The sequence below is a fragment of the Somniosus microcephalus genome, chromosome 15 (genome assembly GCF_052327205.1).
Source record: "Somniosus microcephalus isolate GS21.2 chromosome 15, FLI_Smic_1.0, whole genome shotgun sequence".
Taxonomy (NCBI): Eukaryota; Metazoa; Chordata; class Chondrichthyes; order Squaliformes; family Somniosidae; genus Somniosus; species Somniosus microcephalus.
The window spans coordinates 4888164-4908317 of NC_141001.1; the positions used below are offsets into that span (position 1 = coordinate 4888164).

A 20154-nucleotide genomic window follows, 5' to 3' on the forward strand; every position below is an offset into this window, starting at 1 on the left:
TCAACACGCAACGTGTCCAATCAGTGCTGAGCAACAACTCAACACGCAACGTGTCCAATCAGTGCAGAGCAACAACTCAACACTCAACGTGTCCAATCAGTGCAGAGCAACAACTCAACACGCAACGTGTCCAATCAGTGCAGAGCAACAACTCAACACGCAACGTGTCCAATCAGTGTAGGGCAGTAATCAGCCAAGCCAATAGGATACTGAACTGCAATAGTCAGAACAGTCTAATACAAGTCAGGAAGTCCTGGTCCAACTGTACAGGGCTCTGGTAGGAATGGACATTGAATGCCGGAATGGTAGTATAGTGGTTAATGTTACTGGACTAGTGATCCAGAGGACCTGGACTAATGATCCACGAGACGCGAGTTCAAATCCCACCACGGCAATTGGGGAATTTAAATAAGTCTGGAATAAAAAGCTAGTGTCAGTAATGGTGACCATGAAACTATCGGATTGTCGTAAAAACCCATCTGGTTGACTAATGTCCTTTAGGGAAGGAAATCTGCCGTCCTTACCCGGTCTGGCCTATATGTGACTCCGGACCCACAGCAATGTGGTTGACTCTGAAATGGCCCTGCAAGTTACTCAGTTGTAACAAACCGCTACAAAAAGCAGTGATGCGCTATCAATTACTCATAAAAGACTGAGAGTTAAGAGAGTAACTAAAGGCTTTTATTAACAAAACAATGAAGGTCTGCCTCGAGTGGTTGACCGGTCCAGAATACAAAGGGCTGGGGAGCAGTCACCTTTATACCAGGACTTGTGGGAGGAGTCAGCCGAGGCATGTCCAGGCATGTACACAGTGGAATACAAACAGTGGTTTACCACAAGCAGTAATAAGAATAAAACCGGACGGACCACCCAACATCGACCTCGGCACCAGCTCTGGACACAACAACGGCACACCCGGCCCAGTCAACCCTGCAAAGTCCTCCTCACTAACATCTGGGGACTTGTGCCAAAATTGGGAGAGCTGTCCCACAGACTAGTCAAACAACAGCCTGACATAGTCATACTCACAGAATCATACCTTTCAGCCAATGTCCTGAACTCCTCCATCACCATCCCTGGGTATGTCCTGTCCCACCGGCAGGACAGACCCACCAGGGGTGGCGGCACAGTGGTATACAGTCAGGAAGGAGTGGCCCTGGGAATCCTCAACATTGACTCCGGACCACACGAAGTCTCATGGCTTCAGGTCAAGCATAGGCAAGGAAACCTACCACCTACCGCCCTCCCTCAGCTGATGAATCAGTACTCCTCCATGTTGAACACCACTTGGAACAAGCACTGAGGGTAGTAACGGCACAGAATGTACTCTGGGTGTGGGACTTCAATGTCCATCACCAAGAGTGGCTCGGTAACACCACTACTGACCGAGCTGGCCAAGTCCTGAAGGACATAGCTGTCAGACTGGGCCTGCGGCAGGTGGTGAGAGAACCAACACGAGGGGAAAAACCTTCTGAACCTCGTCCTCGTCAATCTACCTGTCACAGATGCATCTGTCCATGACAGCATTGGTAGCAGTGACCACCGCACAGTCCTTGTGGAAACGAAGTCCCGTCTTCACACTGAGGACACCCTCCATCGTGTTGTGTGGCACTACCACCGTGCTAAATGGGATAGATTCAGAACCGATCTAGCAGCTCAAAACTGGGCATCCATGAGGCGCTGTGGGCCATCAGCAGCAGCAGAATTGTATTCCACCACGATCTGCAACCTCATGGCCTGGCATATCCCTCACTCTACCATCATCAGGCCAGGGGACCAACCATGGTTCAATAAGGAGTGTAGAAGAGCAGCACCATGTGGTAAACCACTGTTATACCTGTCTGTACATGTATGTGTATTCCACTAGGTACAGGTCTGGACATGCCTCGGCTGACTCCTCCCACTATTCCAGGTATCTAAGTGACTACCTCCCAGTCCCTTAGTATTCTGGACGGGTCGACCACTCGAGACAAGACCTTCATTCTTTAGTTAATAAAAGCCTGATTGTTACTCGCTCAACCTCAGTCTTTTGAGTAATTGATGGCGCATCAATTTTATTAACTAAATTTTTTATAATGGAGAAGATCCTCACACCAGCATACCTGGACAGTCGGGAAGCGGACGCTTCCACCAAGTTTGCTCACTGGCTCACGTGCTTCGAGACATTCCTGACTGCCTCCACTGCAGTCGAAACGGATGCGGACAAACTGTCTGTCCTGTTCTCCAAGGTGAACCACCGAGTGTACTCAGTCATCCGGGACGCGACCTCGTACACAGCCGCCCTCCAGCTCCAAGACCCAGTACACGCGCCCTGTGAACGAAGTATACGCTAGGCACCTTCTGGGGAGTCGCAAGCAACAACCTGGGGAATCGACTGAGGAATACCTCCAAGCACTGTCCGTGCTTGGCCGGGCCTGTGGGTGTAAGGCGGTAACGCCCACTAAGTACACGGAGGAACTGATCCGGGATGCCTTCGTAGCGGGCCACAGGTCCAACTACACCCGACAGCGACTGCTGGAGCAGAGTGACCTCACCCTCGACAAAGCCTCCGACATCGCACTAACGCTGGACGCAGCCTTCCGGGGCATGGATGCCTACTCCTCTGCACCGTGGACGCCGCGGGGAACGACAACCTGGGACACGGTAGGACAGCCCCATAGCACCGTGCCACCCCAGCCACAGCCCAACAGCGGCCCAACTACCGCAGCAGTGTCCCAAAGCCAGACAGCAGTATCCCAAGGCCAGAAATGCTACTTCTGTGGCCAGGCCAAACACCCCAGAGCGCGCTGCCCGGCGAAGAATGCGACCTGCTCGGGCTGCGGGAAAAAGGGACACTACGCCAGCGTCTGCAAGGCCAAAGCCACCCCGAACGCCAGCAGCGCCGTGTGTGGGCCGTGCGAGCCGCCATCTTGGGCCCCCAACAGCGCCGCGTGTGGGCCGTGCGGGCCGCCATCTTGGGCCTCCCCAGCCATGTGCGAACCACCGCAGCAGCAGCCATCTCGGACGACTCCAGCCACATGGGAATCATGGACGCCGCCATCTTGGACACCAGCCGGGACGCAGCAGATCGCCAACCCCCCCCCCCCATCTGATACTCGCAGCGACACACCGACCCCTACGCTGGCCTCTGTGACGCTGGACCAAACGAGACCGCACCAGCTAGCTCGGTCCAAAATGGACGGTAAGGTAAACGGCCATGCAATAAACTGCCTTTTTGACTCCGGGAGCACAGAGAGCTTCATCCACCCCGACACGGTGCGGCGTTGCTCTCTCCCAGTCCTGCCTGCGCACCAGCGGATTTCTATGGCCTCCGAGTCCCAGTCAGCGGACATTGGCGGCTACTGCGTGGTGACACTAGTAGTAGACGGGACTGTGTTCAATAATTTTAAACTCCTGGTCCTGCCCGACCTCTGCGCTGCCGTTCTACTGGGGTTGGATTTCCAGTGCCACCTCAAAAGCGTTACGATGGCGTACGGTGGCCCCCTCCCCCCACTCACAGCCCGCAGCCAGCAGCCTCCAAATTGCCCGCCGCGCACCAGATGCAACCTCTCCACACTCCGAGTCCCACCCCCCCCACTGTTTGCTAACCTCACCCCCGACTGTAAGCCCATCGCCACAAAGAGCAGGCGATAGAGTGCCGGGGACAGGGTTTTCATCAAAACCGAAGTGGAACGGCTCCTGAAGGAGGAGATTATTGAGGGCAGCTCCAGCCCCTGGCGAGCCCAGGTTGTAGTCGTTAAGACCGGCGAGAAACAACGCCTGGTCATCGACTACAGCCAAACAATAAACCGCGACACCCTGCTGGATGCCTACCCACTCCCCCGCATAGCTGACATGGTCAACCAGATCGCGCAGTACCGCGTCATTTCGACCATTGACCTGAAATCAGCGTACCACCAGCTCCCCATCAGCCCTGAAGACCGCCAGTATACTGCTTTTGAGGCAAACGGCCGCCTCTATCACTTCCTTAGGGTTCCCTTCGGCGTTACTAACGGGGTCTCCGTCTTCCAAAGGGAGATGGACCGGATGGTCGATCAAAACGAGCTGCAGGCCACTTTCCCTTACCTAGATAATGTGACCATCTGCGGCCATGACTTGCAGGACCATGACGCAAACCTCGAGAAATTCCTCCGCACCGCCCAACTCCTGAACCTGACATATAACAAGGAGAAGTGCATATTCCGCACAGACCGCCTTGCCATCCTTGGCTGTGTTGTGGAACACGGGGTCATCGGTCCTGACTCGGACCGGATGCGTCCCCTTATGGAACTCCCACTGCCCCACTGCCTAAAAGCTCTGAAGAGGTGCCTTGGGTTTTTTTCCTACTACGCTCAGTGGGTCCCCTACTATGCAGACAAAGTCCGTCCGCTGATCAAGTCCACCTCTTTTCCCGTGACGGCAGAGGCCCGCTTAGCCTTCCACCGTATCAAGGAAGACATTGCCAAAGCCACCATGCACGCAGTGGACGAATCCATCCCCTTCCAGGTGGAAAGCGATGCGTCCGACTTCGCTCTGGCCGCCACCCTTAATCAGGCGGGGAGACCTGTGGCATTCTTCTCACGAACCCTCCAGGGCCCGGAGACCAGACACTCCGCGGTCGAGAAGGAGGCCCAGGCTATCGTGGAGGCTGTGCGTCATTGGAGGCACTACCTGGCCGGAAAACGATTTACCCTGCTCACTGACCAGCGTTCAGTTGCTTTTATGTTCAACAACAAGCAGAGGGGCAAAATCAAAAATGACAAGATCTTGAGGTGGAGAATCGAACTTTCCACCTACAATTACGAGATCTTGTACCGGCCCGGGAAGCTCAATGAACCCCCAGATGCGCTATCGCGTGGCACCTGCACCAGCGCGCAGATCGATAGGCTGAGGGCCCTCCACAATGACCTCTGCCACCCAGGGGTCACCAGGTTCTTCCACTTCATCAAGGCCCGCAACCTGCCTTACTCCATTGAGGAGGTCAGGACCATGACCAGGAACTGCCAAGTCTGCGCTGAGTGCAAACCGCACTTTTATAGACCAGACAGAGCCCACCTGATAAAAGCCACTCGCCCTTTCGAACGCCTGAGCGTCGATTTCAAAGGGCCTCTCCCCTCCTCCGACCGCAATGTGTAGTTCCTCAACATCATTGACGAGTACTCCCGGTTCCCGTTCGCTATCCCCTGCCCGGACATGACCAGTGCCACGGTCATTAAATCTCTGAACAGCCTCTTCACCCTGTTCGGTTTCCCCAGCTATATCCATAGCGACCGGGGCTCATCGTTTATGAGCGACGAACTCCGCCAGTACCTGCTCGCTAGGGGTATAGCCACAAGCAGGACCACCAGTTACAACCCCCGGGGGAACGGACAGGTGGAAAGAGAGAATGCAACAGTTTGGAAGGCCGCCCTGCTAGCCTTAAAGTCTAGGGGCCTTCCGACCTCCTGCTGGCAGGAGGTGCTCCCCGATGCGCTCCACTCGATTCGGTCACTGCTCTGCACTGCCACCAATGCCACCCCTCACGAGAAAATGTTTGTCTTCCCAAGGAAGTCCACATCGGGGACATCGTTACCGCCATGGCTGACGTCCCCAGGGCCGGTACTACTGAGAAAACACGTGAGGGCCAATAAAACGGACCCCCTGGTCGAGAGGGTCGACCTCCTCCACGCCAACCCCCAGTACGCTTACATTGCGTACCCGGACGGGCGGGAGGACACAGCCTCCATACGAGACCTCGCACCCTCGGGGACCGCTGTAACCCACTACCCATTACCACCCCCCCCCACGACCCGATATCCAACCCCAGCAGCCGGCTCGCCTTGGACGGTCACCCACGAGGACTACACTCCAGGGCCCCAGCCTACACGGGACGCGACGCCGGAAGCTCCACCACCCCTGCCGTCGCCACCTCGATCACAGCGGCAGACAAGACCTCCGGAGAGGCTCCAATACACGAACGTTTAAATACACTTCACCCCGCCGGACTCATTTTTAAACAAGGGGTGAATGTGGTAAACCACTGTTATACCTGTCTGTACGTGTATGTGTATTCCACTAGGTACAGGTCGGGACATGCCTCGGCTGACTCCTCCCACTATTCCAGGTATATAAGTGACTACCTCCCAGTCCCTTAGTATTCTGGACGGGTCGACCACTCGAGACTAGACCTTCATTCTTTAGTTAATAAAAGCCTGGTTGTTACTCGCTCAACCTCAGTCTTTGGAGTAATTGATGGCGCATCACACCAGGCCTACCTAAAAATGAGGTGCCAACCTGGGGAAGCTACAACGCAGGACTACATGCATGCTAAACAGTGGAAGCAACATGCTATAGACAGAGCTAAGCGATCCCACAGATCAAAGCTCTGCAGTCCTGCCACATCCAGTTGTGAATGGAGGTGGACAATTAAACAATTAACGGGAGGAGGAGGTTCCATGAATGTCCCCATTCTCAAAGATGGTGGAGCCCAGCATGCGAGTGCAAAAGACAAGCGTTTGCAACCATCTTCAGCCAGAAGTGCCGAGTGGATGATCCATGTCAGCCTCCTCCGGAGTTCCCCACCACCACAGAAGCCAGTCTTCAGCCAATTCGATTCACTCCACGTGATATCAAGAAACGACTGAGCGCACTGGATACAGCAAAGGCTGTGGGCCCCGACACATCCTGGCTATCGTACTGAAGACTTGTGCTCCAGAACTAGCCGAGCCTCTGGCCAAGCTGTTCCAATACAGCTACAACACTGGCATCTATCCGACAATGTGGAAAACTGCCCAGGTACGTCCTGTCCACAAAAAGCAGGACATACCGCCCCATCAGCCTACTCTCAATCATCAGCAAAGTGATGGAAGGTGTCGTCAACAGTGTTATCACCAATAACCTGCTCAGTTTGGGTTCCGGCAGGACCACTCAGCCCCAGACTTCATTACAGCCTTGGTCCAAACATGGACAAAAGAGCTGAATTCCAGAGGTGAAAGTGACTGCCCTTGACATCGTCAGCATTTGACCGAGTGTGGCATCAAGGAGCCCTAGTAAAATTGAAGTCAATGTGAATCAGGGGAAAATCTCTGCACTGGCTGCAGTCACACCTAGCACAAAGGAAGATGGTTGTGGTTGTTGGAGGCCAATCATCACAGTCCCAGGACATTGCTGCAGAAGTTCCTCAGGGCAGTGTCCTAGGCCTAATCATCTTCAGCTGCTCCATCATAATGTCAGAAGTGGGGATGTTTGCTAATGATTGCACAGTGTTCAGTTTCATTCGCAACTCCTCAGATAATGAAGCAGTCCATGCCCGCATGCAGCAAGACCTGGACAATATTCAGGCTTGGGCTGTTAAGTGGCAAGTAACATTCGCGCCACACAAGTGCCAGGCAATGACTATTTCCAACAAGGGAGTCTAACCACCACCCCTTGACATTCAACAGCATTACCATTGCCGAATCCTCTACCATCAACATCCTGGGGGTCACTATTGACCAGAAACTTAACTGGACCAGCCACATAAATACTGTGACCACAAGAGCAGGTCAGAGGCTAGTTATTCTGCAGCGAGTGTCTCACCACCTGACTCCCCAAAGCCTTTCCACCATCTACAAGGCACAAGTAAGGAGTGTGATGGAATACTCTCCCCTTGCCTGGATGAGGGCAGCTCCAACAACACTCAAGAAGCTCAACACCATCCAGGACAAAGCAGCCAGCTTGATTGGCACCCCATCCACCACCTTAAACATTCACTCCCTCCACCACCGGCGTACCGTGGTGCCAGTGTGTACCATCTACAAGATGCACTGCAGCAACTCACCAAGGCTTCTTCGACAGCACCTCCCAAACCTGCAACTTCTACCAGCTAGAAGGACAAGGGCAACAGGCACATGGGAACACCACCACCTGCAAGTTTACTCCAAGTTACACATCATCCTGACTTGGAAGTATATCGCCGTTCCTTCATTGTCGCTGTGTCAAAATCCTGGATCTCCCTCCCCAACAGCACTGTGGGAGTACCTTCACCACACGGACTGCAGCGGTTCAAGAAGGCAGCTCACCACCACCTTTTCGAGGGCAAGTAGGGATAGGCAATAAATGCCGGCCTTGCCAGCGACGCCCACATCCCAGGAATGAATAAAAAAATGTACTGTGTCTCTCGATGACCAGAATCGGACATTCAGCCACTGGAGGCGGTGCAGAGAAGAGCCACAAGGCTGGTTCCTAGTGTCGGGTCTGAGTTGTGTGGAAAGACTGGAGAAACTTGAACCTTTCAGCCTGGAAACGGGATGTCTGAGAAGTGATATTATAGAGGGATATATAGTTAATAAAGATCAATCAAGAACATTACCTTAAACTACATTGCAAGATGAAGGGTCAAATTCTCAGACTGACATCAGGAAGTTCTTCAACAAACAGCGATCAGAACGAGGAATGGACTCTCAGATAGAAGTGTGGAAACAAAACCCCTTGAATCATTCAAGAGACTATGACCGACATCATTTTTGGGGGAGTAGGATATTGACTATAGGGTCTTACTGGATGGATGAATGAAGATGGACTGAACGAGCTTTCTCATCTGTAGCTATCTCATGATCTCCCCCAGCGCCTCCTTCCTTACACTCTCCTTCCCCTTCCTCCACACGTGCAGCAAATAGACCCCTGCACTTCACAGCAGCTCAAGGCCCATGCTGGTGAGGAGGGAGTGGGCTGGCAGTGGGGTAATGAGCTGATCTCGGTGTGGAGGGTGAGCACTTGTGGGAGTTGATGGTTATGAGCTGTTCCTAAACTGATGTGATTGGAGACAAAGTGCCAACCTACACGAAGCCGGCGGCTGAAGGTGAATCAGTGGGCAGCTGACTGGATGAGCAGAGGGGCGGGGGTGGGGGTGGGGGGATGCCACCGCAGTAAGGGGCCCCTAATACAGTTTTAATAACACAAGGGCATGCCCGTGTTGGATCTCCCTGTGGAGAGGTGCAAATGCCTCCCCTCAGTACGGTGCCTTCTCCTGTACACTTGCAGTCAGCGTGCAGGGTCCCTTCTGTCCTGCATACTTGCTGCATTGGGAGGTTAGCTAATTCTCCAGGGTGCTCGGTGGATTAAGGAGGGCAGTCCCTGAGTTTGAGGGGAAGCACACGATGGCTGCAAACAGTAACCCAGTGTTCTGTCCAATGTTCTGCCACAGCAGTGAAACCATTTTTATTTTTTTTAAGCTGTATGTCGCCACACTGGCCTCTATTCTCTCTGTACTAACACCCTATTGTGCAGTGCTGGTAAACAGATTTAGAGTGCAGGTTCTTAGCTTTGAAACATTTCTGCTAGGTGTGTAATTTTACACTGAAGAGAGAGTGAAGAGCTGAACACAAACAGGCAACTCTCCAATACTACTCTCACACCCACCCCACGCCTCCGATGAAAGGTACTGCCCCAGTCGCAGAGTTTTTGGTCAGTGTGTCAGGAAACCCAACTGTATCTGTGGAAACACAAGTCTCGGGTCTTGTCCCTTTCTACGTCAAGAGCTCTGGATGCCATCAGCTCAGGGACCTCCAGCGGGAGAGGGAGAGTTTCCATAGAAGCTACTATCCTCTCGATCCTATAGCGCTCGGCACCTTTACTAGCTTGTAGTTAGTGCTTCAAGATTCCCTTAGCACACAGTTAGACCTTTAAGGGTCCTTTTAATAGCCCACAGTTAGCGCCTTAAGGGTGCTTTAATAGATTGTAGTTGGTGTTTTAAGAATCCTTTAGTAGCCTGTAGTTAGTGCTTCAAGGGTTTTCCTATCTCCCCCCATACCCCTCACTGGGGGTTACTGTACCCACACACTCGTTGTTTCTCCCTACCCCTCACTGGGGGGAGGGGAGGGGTTCTCTGTACCTAAACTCTGGACCATATAAATCAAGTGTTTGATGTCATCCACCCCCGACCCTTGCGCTGTGAGCTGTTGCTGTGTTTGGGGTATTCGCACTCACTGATATTTTAATCTGTTGCCCCAGGTCAGTAACAGTTCTGGGGAGACTCTGGGAGCCGACAGTGACTACAGCAGTGCTGCTGGAGAAAGCATGGTGGGCAAAAACACCTCGGGGACAACGGCATCCAGAGGGACCCTCTCCGACAGCGAGATCGAGACCAACACCGACACCAGATACATATTTGTAAGTCTCCATGGAAGCTGCCCTGCGATGAAGAATGAGAATCCCAATTGATTTCCCCCCCCCCCTCTCACCTGGGACATGAAGACCAATGTTGTTGCCCCTCTAGCTGGGCTGAGATCTGCCAGCTCACCACACAGTGGCTTTGCTGCTCTTCTACTGGGATGCCAATGGTGAGGGGCTAAGATCCAGAGTGCAGGACCCAGCAAGTTTGACAGGAGGAGAGATGGGCAGGGGAAGACTGGAGGGACGGACGGAAGGAATGTCACTGGCTTGAGATTCTGTAAAGATTCGTAGATGGTGCATTGAGTTGATGTCAACACACTGAGGAGGTAGGAGAAGAAAGAGTGTAGGATGGGGTATTGGAAGTTCAGGAGGAACAAGAGGAAAGTTAAACAGGAGCATGGTATCAATCAAATAGAGAGAGAGATCACTTGTCACACAACATGCTTTGTCAGTACCCTGTCCAGGAGTGAGAGGGGTTAGAGGGGCTTCCTAAATATGGGAGCAGGATTCAAATCTTGGGCTTTATGTGGAGTTGAGTTAATGAGTGGAAGGCCTGAGAGGAAAGGAAACTGAGCTTCTTTGCATCTGTGTTAGCTATAGAGGAGCTCAAGAGGAGATGGCGAGGGGAGAGGAGATAATGTGGGCAGGAGATGGTGAGGGAGAGGAGATAATGTGGCAGGAGCTGGTGGGGGAGAGGAGATAATGTGGGCAGGAGATGGTGAGGGAGAGGAGATAATGTGGGCAAGAGATGGTGAGGGAGAGGAGATAATGTGGGCAGGAGATGGTGAGGGAGAGGAGATAATGTGGGCAGGAGATGGTGAGGGAGAGGAGATAATGTGGGCAGGAGATGGTGAGGGAGAGGAGATAATGTGGGCAGGAGATGGTTGGGGAGAGGAGATAATGTGGGCAGGAGATGGTGAGGGAGAGGAGATAATGTGGGCAGGAGATGGTGAGGGAGAGGAGATAATGTGGGCAGGAGATGGTGGGGGAGAGGAGATAATGTGGGCAGGAGATGGTGGGGGAGAGGAGATAATGTGGGCAGGAGATGGTGGGGGAGAGGAGATAATGTGGGCAGGAGATGGTGGGGGAGAGGAGATAATGTGGGCAGGAGAGGGAGAGGAGATAATGTGGGCAGGGGATGGTGGGGGAGGAGATGATGTGGGCAGGAGATGGTGGGGAGAGGAGATAATGTGGACAGGAGATGGTGAGGGAGAGGAGATAATGTGGGCAGGGGATGGTGAGAGAGGAGATAATGTGGGCAGGGGATGGTGAGGGAGGAGATAATGTGGGCAGGAGTGGTGGGGGGAGAGGAGATAATGTGGGCAGGGGATGGTGAGAGAGGAGATAATGTGGGCAGGGGATGGCGAGGGGAGAGGAGATAATGTGGGCAGGAGATGGTGGGGGAGAGGAGATAATGTGGGCAGGGGATGGTGGGGGAGGAGATAATGTGGGCAGGAGATGGTGGGGGAGAGGAGATAATGTGGGCAGGGGATGGCGAGGGGAGAGGAGATAATGTGGGCAGGAGATGGTGGGGAGAGGAGATAATGTGGGCAGGGGATGGTGGGGGAGGAGATAATGTGGGCAGGAGATGGTGAGGGAGGAGATAATGTGGGCAGGAGATGGTGGGGGAGAGGAGATAATGTGGGCAGGGGATGGTGGGGGAGGAGATAATGTGGGCAGGAGATGGTGAGAGAGGAGATAATGTGGGCAGGAGATGGTGGGGGAGAGGAGATAATGTGGGCAGGAGATGGTGGGAGAGGAGATAATGTGGGCAGGAGATGGTGGGGGAGGAGATAATGTGGGCAGGAGATGGTGGGGGAGGAGATAATGTGGGCAGGAGATGGTGGAGAGGAGATAATGTGGGCAGGAGATGGTGAGGGAGGAGATAATGTGGGCAGGGGATGGTGGGGGAGAGGAGATAATGTGGGCAGGGGATGGTGGGGGAGGAGATAATGTGGGCAGGAGATGGTGAGGGAGGAGATAATGTGGGCAGGAGATGGTGGGGGAGGAGATAATGTGGGCAGGAGATGGTGGGGGAGAGGAGATAATGTGGGCAGGAGATGGTGGGGGAGGAGATAATGTGGGCAGGGGATGGTGAGGGAGGAGATAATGTGGGCAGGGGATGGTGAGGGAGGAGATAATGTGGGCAGGGGATGGTGAGGGGAGAGGAGATAATGTGGGCAGGAGATGGTGGGGGAGGAGATAATGTGGGCAGGGGATGGTGAGGGGAGGAGATAATGTGGGCAGGAGATGGTGAGGGAGGAGATAATGTGGGCAGGAGATGGTGGGGGAGGAGATGATGTGGGCAGGGGATGGTGGGGGAGGAGATAATGTGGGCAGGAGATGGTGGGGGAGGGGAGATAATGTGGGCAGGGGATGGTGGGGGAGAGGAGATAATGTGGGCAGGAGATGGTGAGGGAGAGGAGATAATGTGGGCAGGAGATGGCGGGGGAGAGGATATAATGTGGGCAGGGGATGGCGAGGGAGAGGAGATAATGTGGGCAGGAGATGGTGAGGGAGAGGAGATAATGTGGGCAGGAGATGGTGAGGGAGAGGAGATAATGTGGGCAGGAGATGGTGAGGGAGGAGATAATGTGGGCAGGAGATGGTGGGGGAGAGGAGATAATGTGGGCAGGGGATGCTGGGGGAGAGGAGATAATGTGGGCAGGAGATGGTGAGGGAGGAGATAATGTGGGCAGGGGATGGTGAGGGAGGAGATAATGTGGGCAGGAGGTGCTGGGGGAGAGGAGATAATGTGGGCAGGAGATGGTGAGGGAGGAGATAATGTGGGCAGGAGATGGTGGGGGAGAGGAGATAATGTGGGTAGGAGATGGTGAGGGAGAGGAGATAATGTGGGCAGGAGATGGGGAGAGGAGATAATGTGGGCAGGAGATGGTGGGGGAGAGGAGATAATGTGGGCAGGAGATGGTGAGGGAGGAGATAATGTGGGCAGGAGATGGTGGGGGAGAGGAGATAATGTGGGCAGGAGATGGTGAGGGAGAGGAGATAATGTGGGCAGGAGATGGTGGGGGAGAGGAGATAATGTGGGCAGGAGATGGTGGGGGAGAGGAGATAATGTGGGCAGGAGATGGTGGGGGAGAGGAGATAATGTGGGCAGGAGATGGTGAGGGAGAGGAGATAATGTGGGCAGGAGATGGTGAGGGAGAGGAGATAATGTGGGCAAGAGATGGTGAGGGAGAGGAGATAATGTGGGCAGGAGATGGTGGGGGAGAGGAGATAATGTGGGCAGGAGATGGTGAGGGAGAGGAGATAATGTGGGCAAGAGATGGTGAGGGAGAGGAGATAATGTGGGCAGGAGATGGTGGGGGAGAGGAGATAATGTGGGCAGGAGATGGTGAGGGAGAGGAGATAATGTGGGCAGGAGATGGTGGGGGAGAGGAGATAATGTGGGCAGGAGATGGTGAGGGAGAGGAGATAATGTGGGCAGGAGATGGTGGGGGAGAGGAGATAATGTGGGCAGGAGATGGTGAGGGAGAGGAGATAATGTGGGCGGGAGATGGTTGGGGAGAGGAGATAATGTGGGCAGGAGATGGTGAGGGAGAGGAGATAATGTGGGCAGGAGATGGTGAGGGAGGAGATAATGTGGGCAGGAGATGGTGGGGGAGAGGAGATAATGTGGGCAGGAGATGGTGAGGGAGAGGAGATAATGTGGGCAGGAGATGGGGGAGGAGATAATGTGGGCAGGGGATGGTGGGGGAGAGGAGATAATGTGGGCAGGAGATGGTGGGGGAGAGGAGATAATGTGGGCAGGAGATGGTGAGAGGAGATAATGTGGGCAGGGGATGGCGAGGGGAGAGGAGATAATGTGGGCAGGAGATGGCGAGGGGAGAGGAGATAATGTGGGCAGGGGATGGTGGGGGAGGAGATAATGTGGGCAGGGGATGGTGAGGGAGGAGATAATGTGGGCAGGAGTGGTGGGGGGAGAGGAGATAATGTGGGCAGGAGATGGTGAGGGAGAGGAGATAATGTGGGCAGGGGATGGTGAGAGAGGAGATAATGTGGGCAGGGGATTGTGAGAGGAGATAATGTGGGCAGGGGATGGCGAGGGGAGAGGAGATAATGTGGACAGGAGATGGCGAGGGGAGAGGAGATAATGTGGGCAGGAGATGGTGGGGGAGAGGAGATAATGTGGGCAGGAGATGGAGAGGGAGAGGAGATAATGTGGGCAGGGGATGGTGGGGGAGAGGAGATAATGTGGACAGGAGATGGTGAGGGAGAGGAGATAATGTGGGCAGGGGATGGTGAGAGAGGAGATAATGTGGGCAGGGGATGGTGAGGGAGAGGAGATAATGTGGACAGGAGATGGTGAGGGAGAGGAGATAATGTGGGCAGGAGATGGTGAGAGAGGAGATAATGTGGGCAGGGGATGGTGAGGGAGGAGATAATGTGGGCAGGAGATGGTGAGAGAGGAGATAATGTGGGCAGGGGATGGCGAGGGGAGAGGAGATAATGTGGGCAGGAGATGGCGAGGGGAGAGGAGATAATGTGGGCAGGGGATGGTGGGGGAGGAGATAATGTGGGCAGGAGATGGTGGGGGAGGAGATAATGTGGGCAGGAGATGGTGGGGGAGAGGAGATAATGTGGGCAGGGGATGGTGGGGGAGAGGAGATAATGTGGGCAGGAGATGGTGAGGGAGAGGAGATAATGTGGGCAGGAGATGGTGGGGGAGAGGAGATAATGTGGGCAGGGGATGGTGAGGGAGGAGATAATGTGGGCATGAGATGGTGAGGGAGGAGATAATGTGGGCAGGAGATGGTGGGGGAGGAGATAATGTGGGCAGGAGATGGTGGGGGAGGAGATAATGTGGGCAGGAGATGGTGGGGGAGGAGATAATGTGGGCAGGAGATGGTGGGGGAGAGGAGATAATGTGGGCAGGGGATGGTGGGGGAGGAGATAATGTGGGCAGGAGATGGTGGGGGAGAGGAGATAATGTGGGCAGGAGATGGTGGAGAGGAGATAATGTGGGCAGGAGATGGTGAGGGAGGAGATAATGTGGGCAGGAGATGGTGGGGGAGAGGAGATAATGTGGGCAGGAGATGGTGGGGGAGGAGATAATGTGGGCAGGGGATTGTGGGGGAGAGGAGATAATGTGGGCAGGAGATGGTGGGGGAGGAGATAATGTGGGCAGGAGATGGTGGGGGAGAGGAGATAATGTGGGCAGGAGATGGTGGAGAGGAGATAATGTGGGCAGGAGATGGTGAGGGAGGAGATAATGTGGACAGGAGATGGTGGGGGGGAGGAGATAATGTGGGCAGGAGATGGTGGGGGAGGAGATAATGTGGGCAGGAGATGGTGGGGGAGGAGATAATGTGGGCAGGAGATGGTGAGGGGAGAGGAGATAATGTGGGCAGGGGATGGTGGGGGAGAGGAGATAATGTGGGCAGGGGATGGTGGGGGAGGAGATAATGTGGGCAGGAGATGGTGGGGGAGAGGAGATAATGTGGGCAGGGGATGGGGGAGAGGAGATAATGTGGGCAGGGGATGGTGGGGGAGAGGAGATAATGTGGGCAGGAGATGGTGAGGGAGGAGATAATGTGGGCAGGAGATGGTGGGGGAGGAGATAATGTGGGCAGGGGATGGTGGGGGAGAGGAGATAATGTGGGCAGGAGATGGTGGGGGAGAGGAGATAATGTGGGCAGGGGATGGGGGAGAGGAGATAATGTGGGCAGGGGATGGTGGGGGAGAGGAGATAATGTGGGCAGGAGATGGTGAGGGAGGAGATAATGTGGGCAGGGGATGGTGGGGGAGGAGATAATGTGGGCAGGAGATGGTGGGGGAGGAGATAATGTGGGCAGGAGATGGTGGGGGAGGAGATAATGTGGGCAGGAGATGGTGGGGGAGAGGAGATAATGTGGGCAGGAGATGGTGAGGGAGAGGAGATAATGTGGGCAGGAGATGCTGGGGGAGAGGAGATAATGTGGGCAGGAGATGGTGAGGGAGGAGATAATGTGGGCAGGGGATGGTGAGGGGAGGAGATAATGTGGGCAGGAGATGGTGAGGGAGGAGATAATGTGGGCAGGAGATGGTGGGGGAGGAGATAATGTGGGCAGGAGATGGCGAGGGGAGAGGAGATAATGTGGGCAGGGGATGGTGAGGGAGGAGATAATGTGGGCAGGAGTGGTGGGGGGAGAGGAGATAATGTGGGCAGGAGATGGTGGGGGAGAGGAGATAATGTGGGCAGGAGATGGAGAGGGAGAGGAGATAATGTGGGCAGGGGATGGTGGGGGAGAGGAGATAATGTGGACAGGAGATGGTGAGGGAGAGGAGATAATGTGGGCAGGGGATGGTGAGAGAGGAGATAATGTGGGCAGGGGATGGTGAGAGGAGATAATGTGGGCAGGGGATGGCGAGGGGAGAGGAGATAATGTGGACAGGAGATGGCGAGGGGAGAGGAGATAATGTGGGCAGGAGATGGTGGGGGAGAGGAGATAATGTGGGCAGGAGATGGAGAGGGAGAGGAGATAATGTGGGCAGGGGATGGTGGGGGAGAGGAGATAATGTGGACAGGAGATGGTGAGGGAGAGGAGATAATGTGGGCAGGGGATGGTGAGAGAGGAGATAATGTGGGCAGGGGATGGTGAGGGAGAGGAGATAATGTGGACAGGAGATGGTGAGGGAGAGGAGATAATGTGGGCAGGGGATGGTGAGAGAGGAGATAATGTGGGCAGGAGATGGTGAGGGAGGAGATAATGTGGGCAGGAGATGGTGAGAGGAGATAATGTGGGCAGGGGATGGTGAGGGAGGAGATAATGTGGGCAGGAGATGGTGGGGAGAGGAGATAATGTGGACAGGAGATGGTGAGGGAGAGGAGATAATGTGGGCAGGGGATGGTGAGAGAGGAGATAATGTGGGCAGGGGATGGTGAGGGAGGAGATAATGTGGGCAGGAGTGGTGGGGGGAGAGGAGATAATGTGGGCAGGGGATGGCGAGGGGAGAGGAGATAATGTGGGCAGGAGATGGCGAGGGAAGAGGAGATAATGTGGGCAGGGGATGGTGGGGGAGGAGATAATGTGGGCAGGAGATGGTGGGGGAGGAGATAATGTGGGCAGGAGATGGTGGGGGAGAGGAGATAATGTGGGCAGGGGATGGTGGGGGAGGAGATAATGTGGGCAGGAGATGGTGGGGGAGAGGAGATAATGTGGGCAGGGGATGGTGGGGGAGAGGAGATAATGTGGGCAGGAGATGGTGAGGGAGAGGAGATAATGTGGGCAGGAGATGGTGGGGGAGAGGAGATAATGTGGGCAGGGGATGGTGAGGGAGGAGATAATGTGGGCAGGAGATGGTGAGGGAGGAGATAATGTGGGCAGGAGATGGTGGGGGAGGAGATAATGTGGGCAGGAGATGGTGGGGGAGGAGATAATGTGGGCAGGAGATGGTGGGGGAGGAGATAATGTGGGCAGGAGATGGTGGGGGAGAGGAGATAATGTGGGCAGGGGATGGTGGGGGAGGAGATAATGTGGGCAGGAGATGGTGGGGGAGAGGAGATAATGTGGGCAGGAGATGGTGGAGAGGAGATAATGTGGGCAGGAGATGGTGAGGGAGGAGATAATGTGGGCAGGAGATGGTGGGGGAGAGGAGATAATGTGGGCAGGAGATGGTGGGGGAGGAGATAATGTGGACAGGGGATTGTGGGGGAGAGGAGATAATGTGGGCAGGAGATGGTGGGGGAGGAGATAATGTGGGCAGGAGATGGTGGGGGAGAGGAGATAATGTGGGCAGGAGATGGTGGAGAGATAATGTGGGCAGGAGATGGTGAGGGAGGAGATAATGTGGGCAGGAGATGGTGGGGGGGAGGAGATAATGTGGGCAGGAGATGGTGGGGGAGAGGAGATAATGTGGGCAGGAGATGGTGGGGGAGGAGATAATGTGGGCAGGAGATGGTGAGGGAGGAGATAATGTGGGCAGGAGATGGTGGGGGAGGAGATAATGTGGGCAGGAGATGGTGAGGGGAGAGGAGATAATGTGGGCAGGGGATGGTGGGGGAGAGGAGATAATGTGGGCAGGGGATGGTGGGGGAGGAGATAATGTGGGCAGGAGATGGTGGGGGAGGAGATAATGTGGGCAGGAGATGGTGAGGGAGGAGATAATGTGGGCAGGAGATGGTGGGGGAGGAGATAATGTGGGCAGGAGATGGTGGGGGAGGAGATAATGTGGGCAGGGGATGGTGGGGGAGAGGAGATAATGTGGGCAGGAGATGGTGGGGGAGAGGAGATAATGTGGGCAGGGGATGGTGGGGGAGAGGAGATCATGTGGGCAGGGGATGGTGGGGGAGAGGAGATAATGTGGGCAGGGGATGGTGGGGGAGAGGAGATAATGTGGGCAGGGGATGGTGGGGGAGAGGAGATAATGTGGGCAGGAGATGGTGAGGGAGGAGATAATGTGGGCAGGGGATGGTGGGGGAGGAGATAATGTGGGCAGGAGATGGTGGGGGAGGAGATAATGTGGGCAGGAGATGGTGGGGGAGGAGATAATGTGGGCAGGAGATGGTGGGGGAGAGGAGATAATGTGGGCAGGAGATGGTGAGGGAGAGGAGATAATGTGGGCAGGAGATGCTGGGGGAGAGGAGATAATGTGGGCAGGAGATGGTGAGGGAGGAGATAATGTGGGCAGGGGATGGTGAGGGGAGGAGATAATGTGGGCAGGAGATGGTGAGGGAGGAGATAATGTGGGCAGGAGATGGTGGGGGAGGAGATGATGTGGGCAGGGGATGGTGGGGGAGGAGATAATGTGGGCAGGAGATGGTGGGGGAGAGGAGATAATGTGGGCAGGGGATGGTGGGGGAGAGGAGATAATGTGGGCAGGAGATGGTGAGGGAGAGGAGATAATGTGGGCAGGAGATGGCGGGGGAGAGGAGATAATGTGGGCAGGGGATGGCGAGGGAGAGGAGATAATGTGGGCAGGAGATGGTGAGGGAGAGGAGATAATGTGGGCAGGAGATGGTGAGGGAGAGGAGATAATGTGGGCAGGAGATGGTGAGGGAGGAGATAATGTGGGCAGGGGATGGTGAGGGAGGAGATAATGTGGGCAGGAGATGCTGGGGGAGAGGAGATAATGTGGGCAGGAGATGGTGAGGGAGGAGATAATGTGGGCAGGAGATGCTGGGGGAGAGGAGATAATGTGGGCAGGGGATGGTGAGGGAGGAGATAATGTGGGCAGGAGATGCTGGGGGAGAGGAGATAATGTGGGCAGGAGATGGTGAGGGAGGAGATAATGTGGGCAGGGGATGGTGGGGGAGAGGAGATAATGTGGGCAGGAGATGGTGAGGGAGGAGATAATGTGGGCAGGAGATGGTGGGGGAGGAGATAATGTGGGCAGGAGATGGTGGGGGGGAGGAGATAATGTGGGCAGGAGATGGTGAGGGAGGAGATAATGTGGGCAGGAGATGGTGAGGGAGGAGATAATGTGGGCAGGAGATGGTGGGGGAGGAGATAATGTAGGCAGGAGATGGTGGGGAGTAGGAGATAATGTGGGCAGGAGATGGTGAGGGAGGAGATAATGTGGGCAGGAGATGGTGAGGGAGAGGAGATAATGTGGGCAGGAGATGCTGGGGGAGAGGAGATAATGTGGGCAGGAGATGGTGAGGGAGGAGATAATGTGGGCAGGAGGTGCTGGGGGAGAGGAGATAATGTGGGCAGGAGATGGTGAGGGAGGAGATAATGTGGGCAGGAGATGGTGGGGGAGAGGAGATAATGTGGGCAGGCGATGGTGAGGGAGAGGAGATAATGTGGGCAGGAGATGGTGGGGGAGGAGATAATGTGGGCAGGGGATGGTGGGGGAGGAGATAATGTGGGCAGGAGATGGTGAGGGAGGAGATAATGTGGGCAGGAGATGGTGGGGGAGGAGATAATGTGGGCAGGAGATGGTGGGGGAGGAGATAATGTGGGCAGGGGATGGTGAGGGGAGGAGATAATGTGGGCAGGAGATGGTGAGGGAGGAGATAATGTGGGCAGGAGATGGTGGGGGAGGAGATGATGTGGGCAGGGGATGGTGGGGGAGGAGATAATGTGGGCAGGAGATGGTGGG

The 20154-nt window shown here is 55.0% G+C and overlaps 1 protein-coding gene across 5 annotated transcripts in view; it reads left to right on the plus strand.

Moving 5' to 3' along the window:
* The window catches only part of madd (MAP-kinase activating death domain), a 268175-nt gene that overhangs the window by 182153 nt on the left and 65868 nt on the right, over positions 1 to 20154 (plus strand). For 4 of the 5 annotated variants that reach the window (XR_015080939.1, XR_015080942.1, XR_015080941.1 and 1 more), the window contains exon 25: positions 9949 to 10107. Coding sequence is in view for 1 of the 5 variants with exons in the window: in XM_086007468.1 (XP_085863594.1) it covers positions 9949 to 10141 (193 nt within the window). In the remaining 4 variants the exon portion in view is untranslated. Of the gene's footprint in view, positions 1 to 9948; positions 10142 to 20154 lie in introns of all 5 variants that reach the window. The other variant, XM_086007468.1, reaches the window with a different exon arrangement.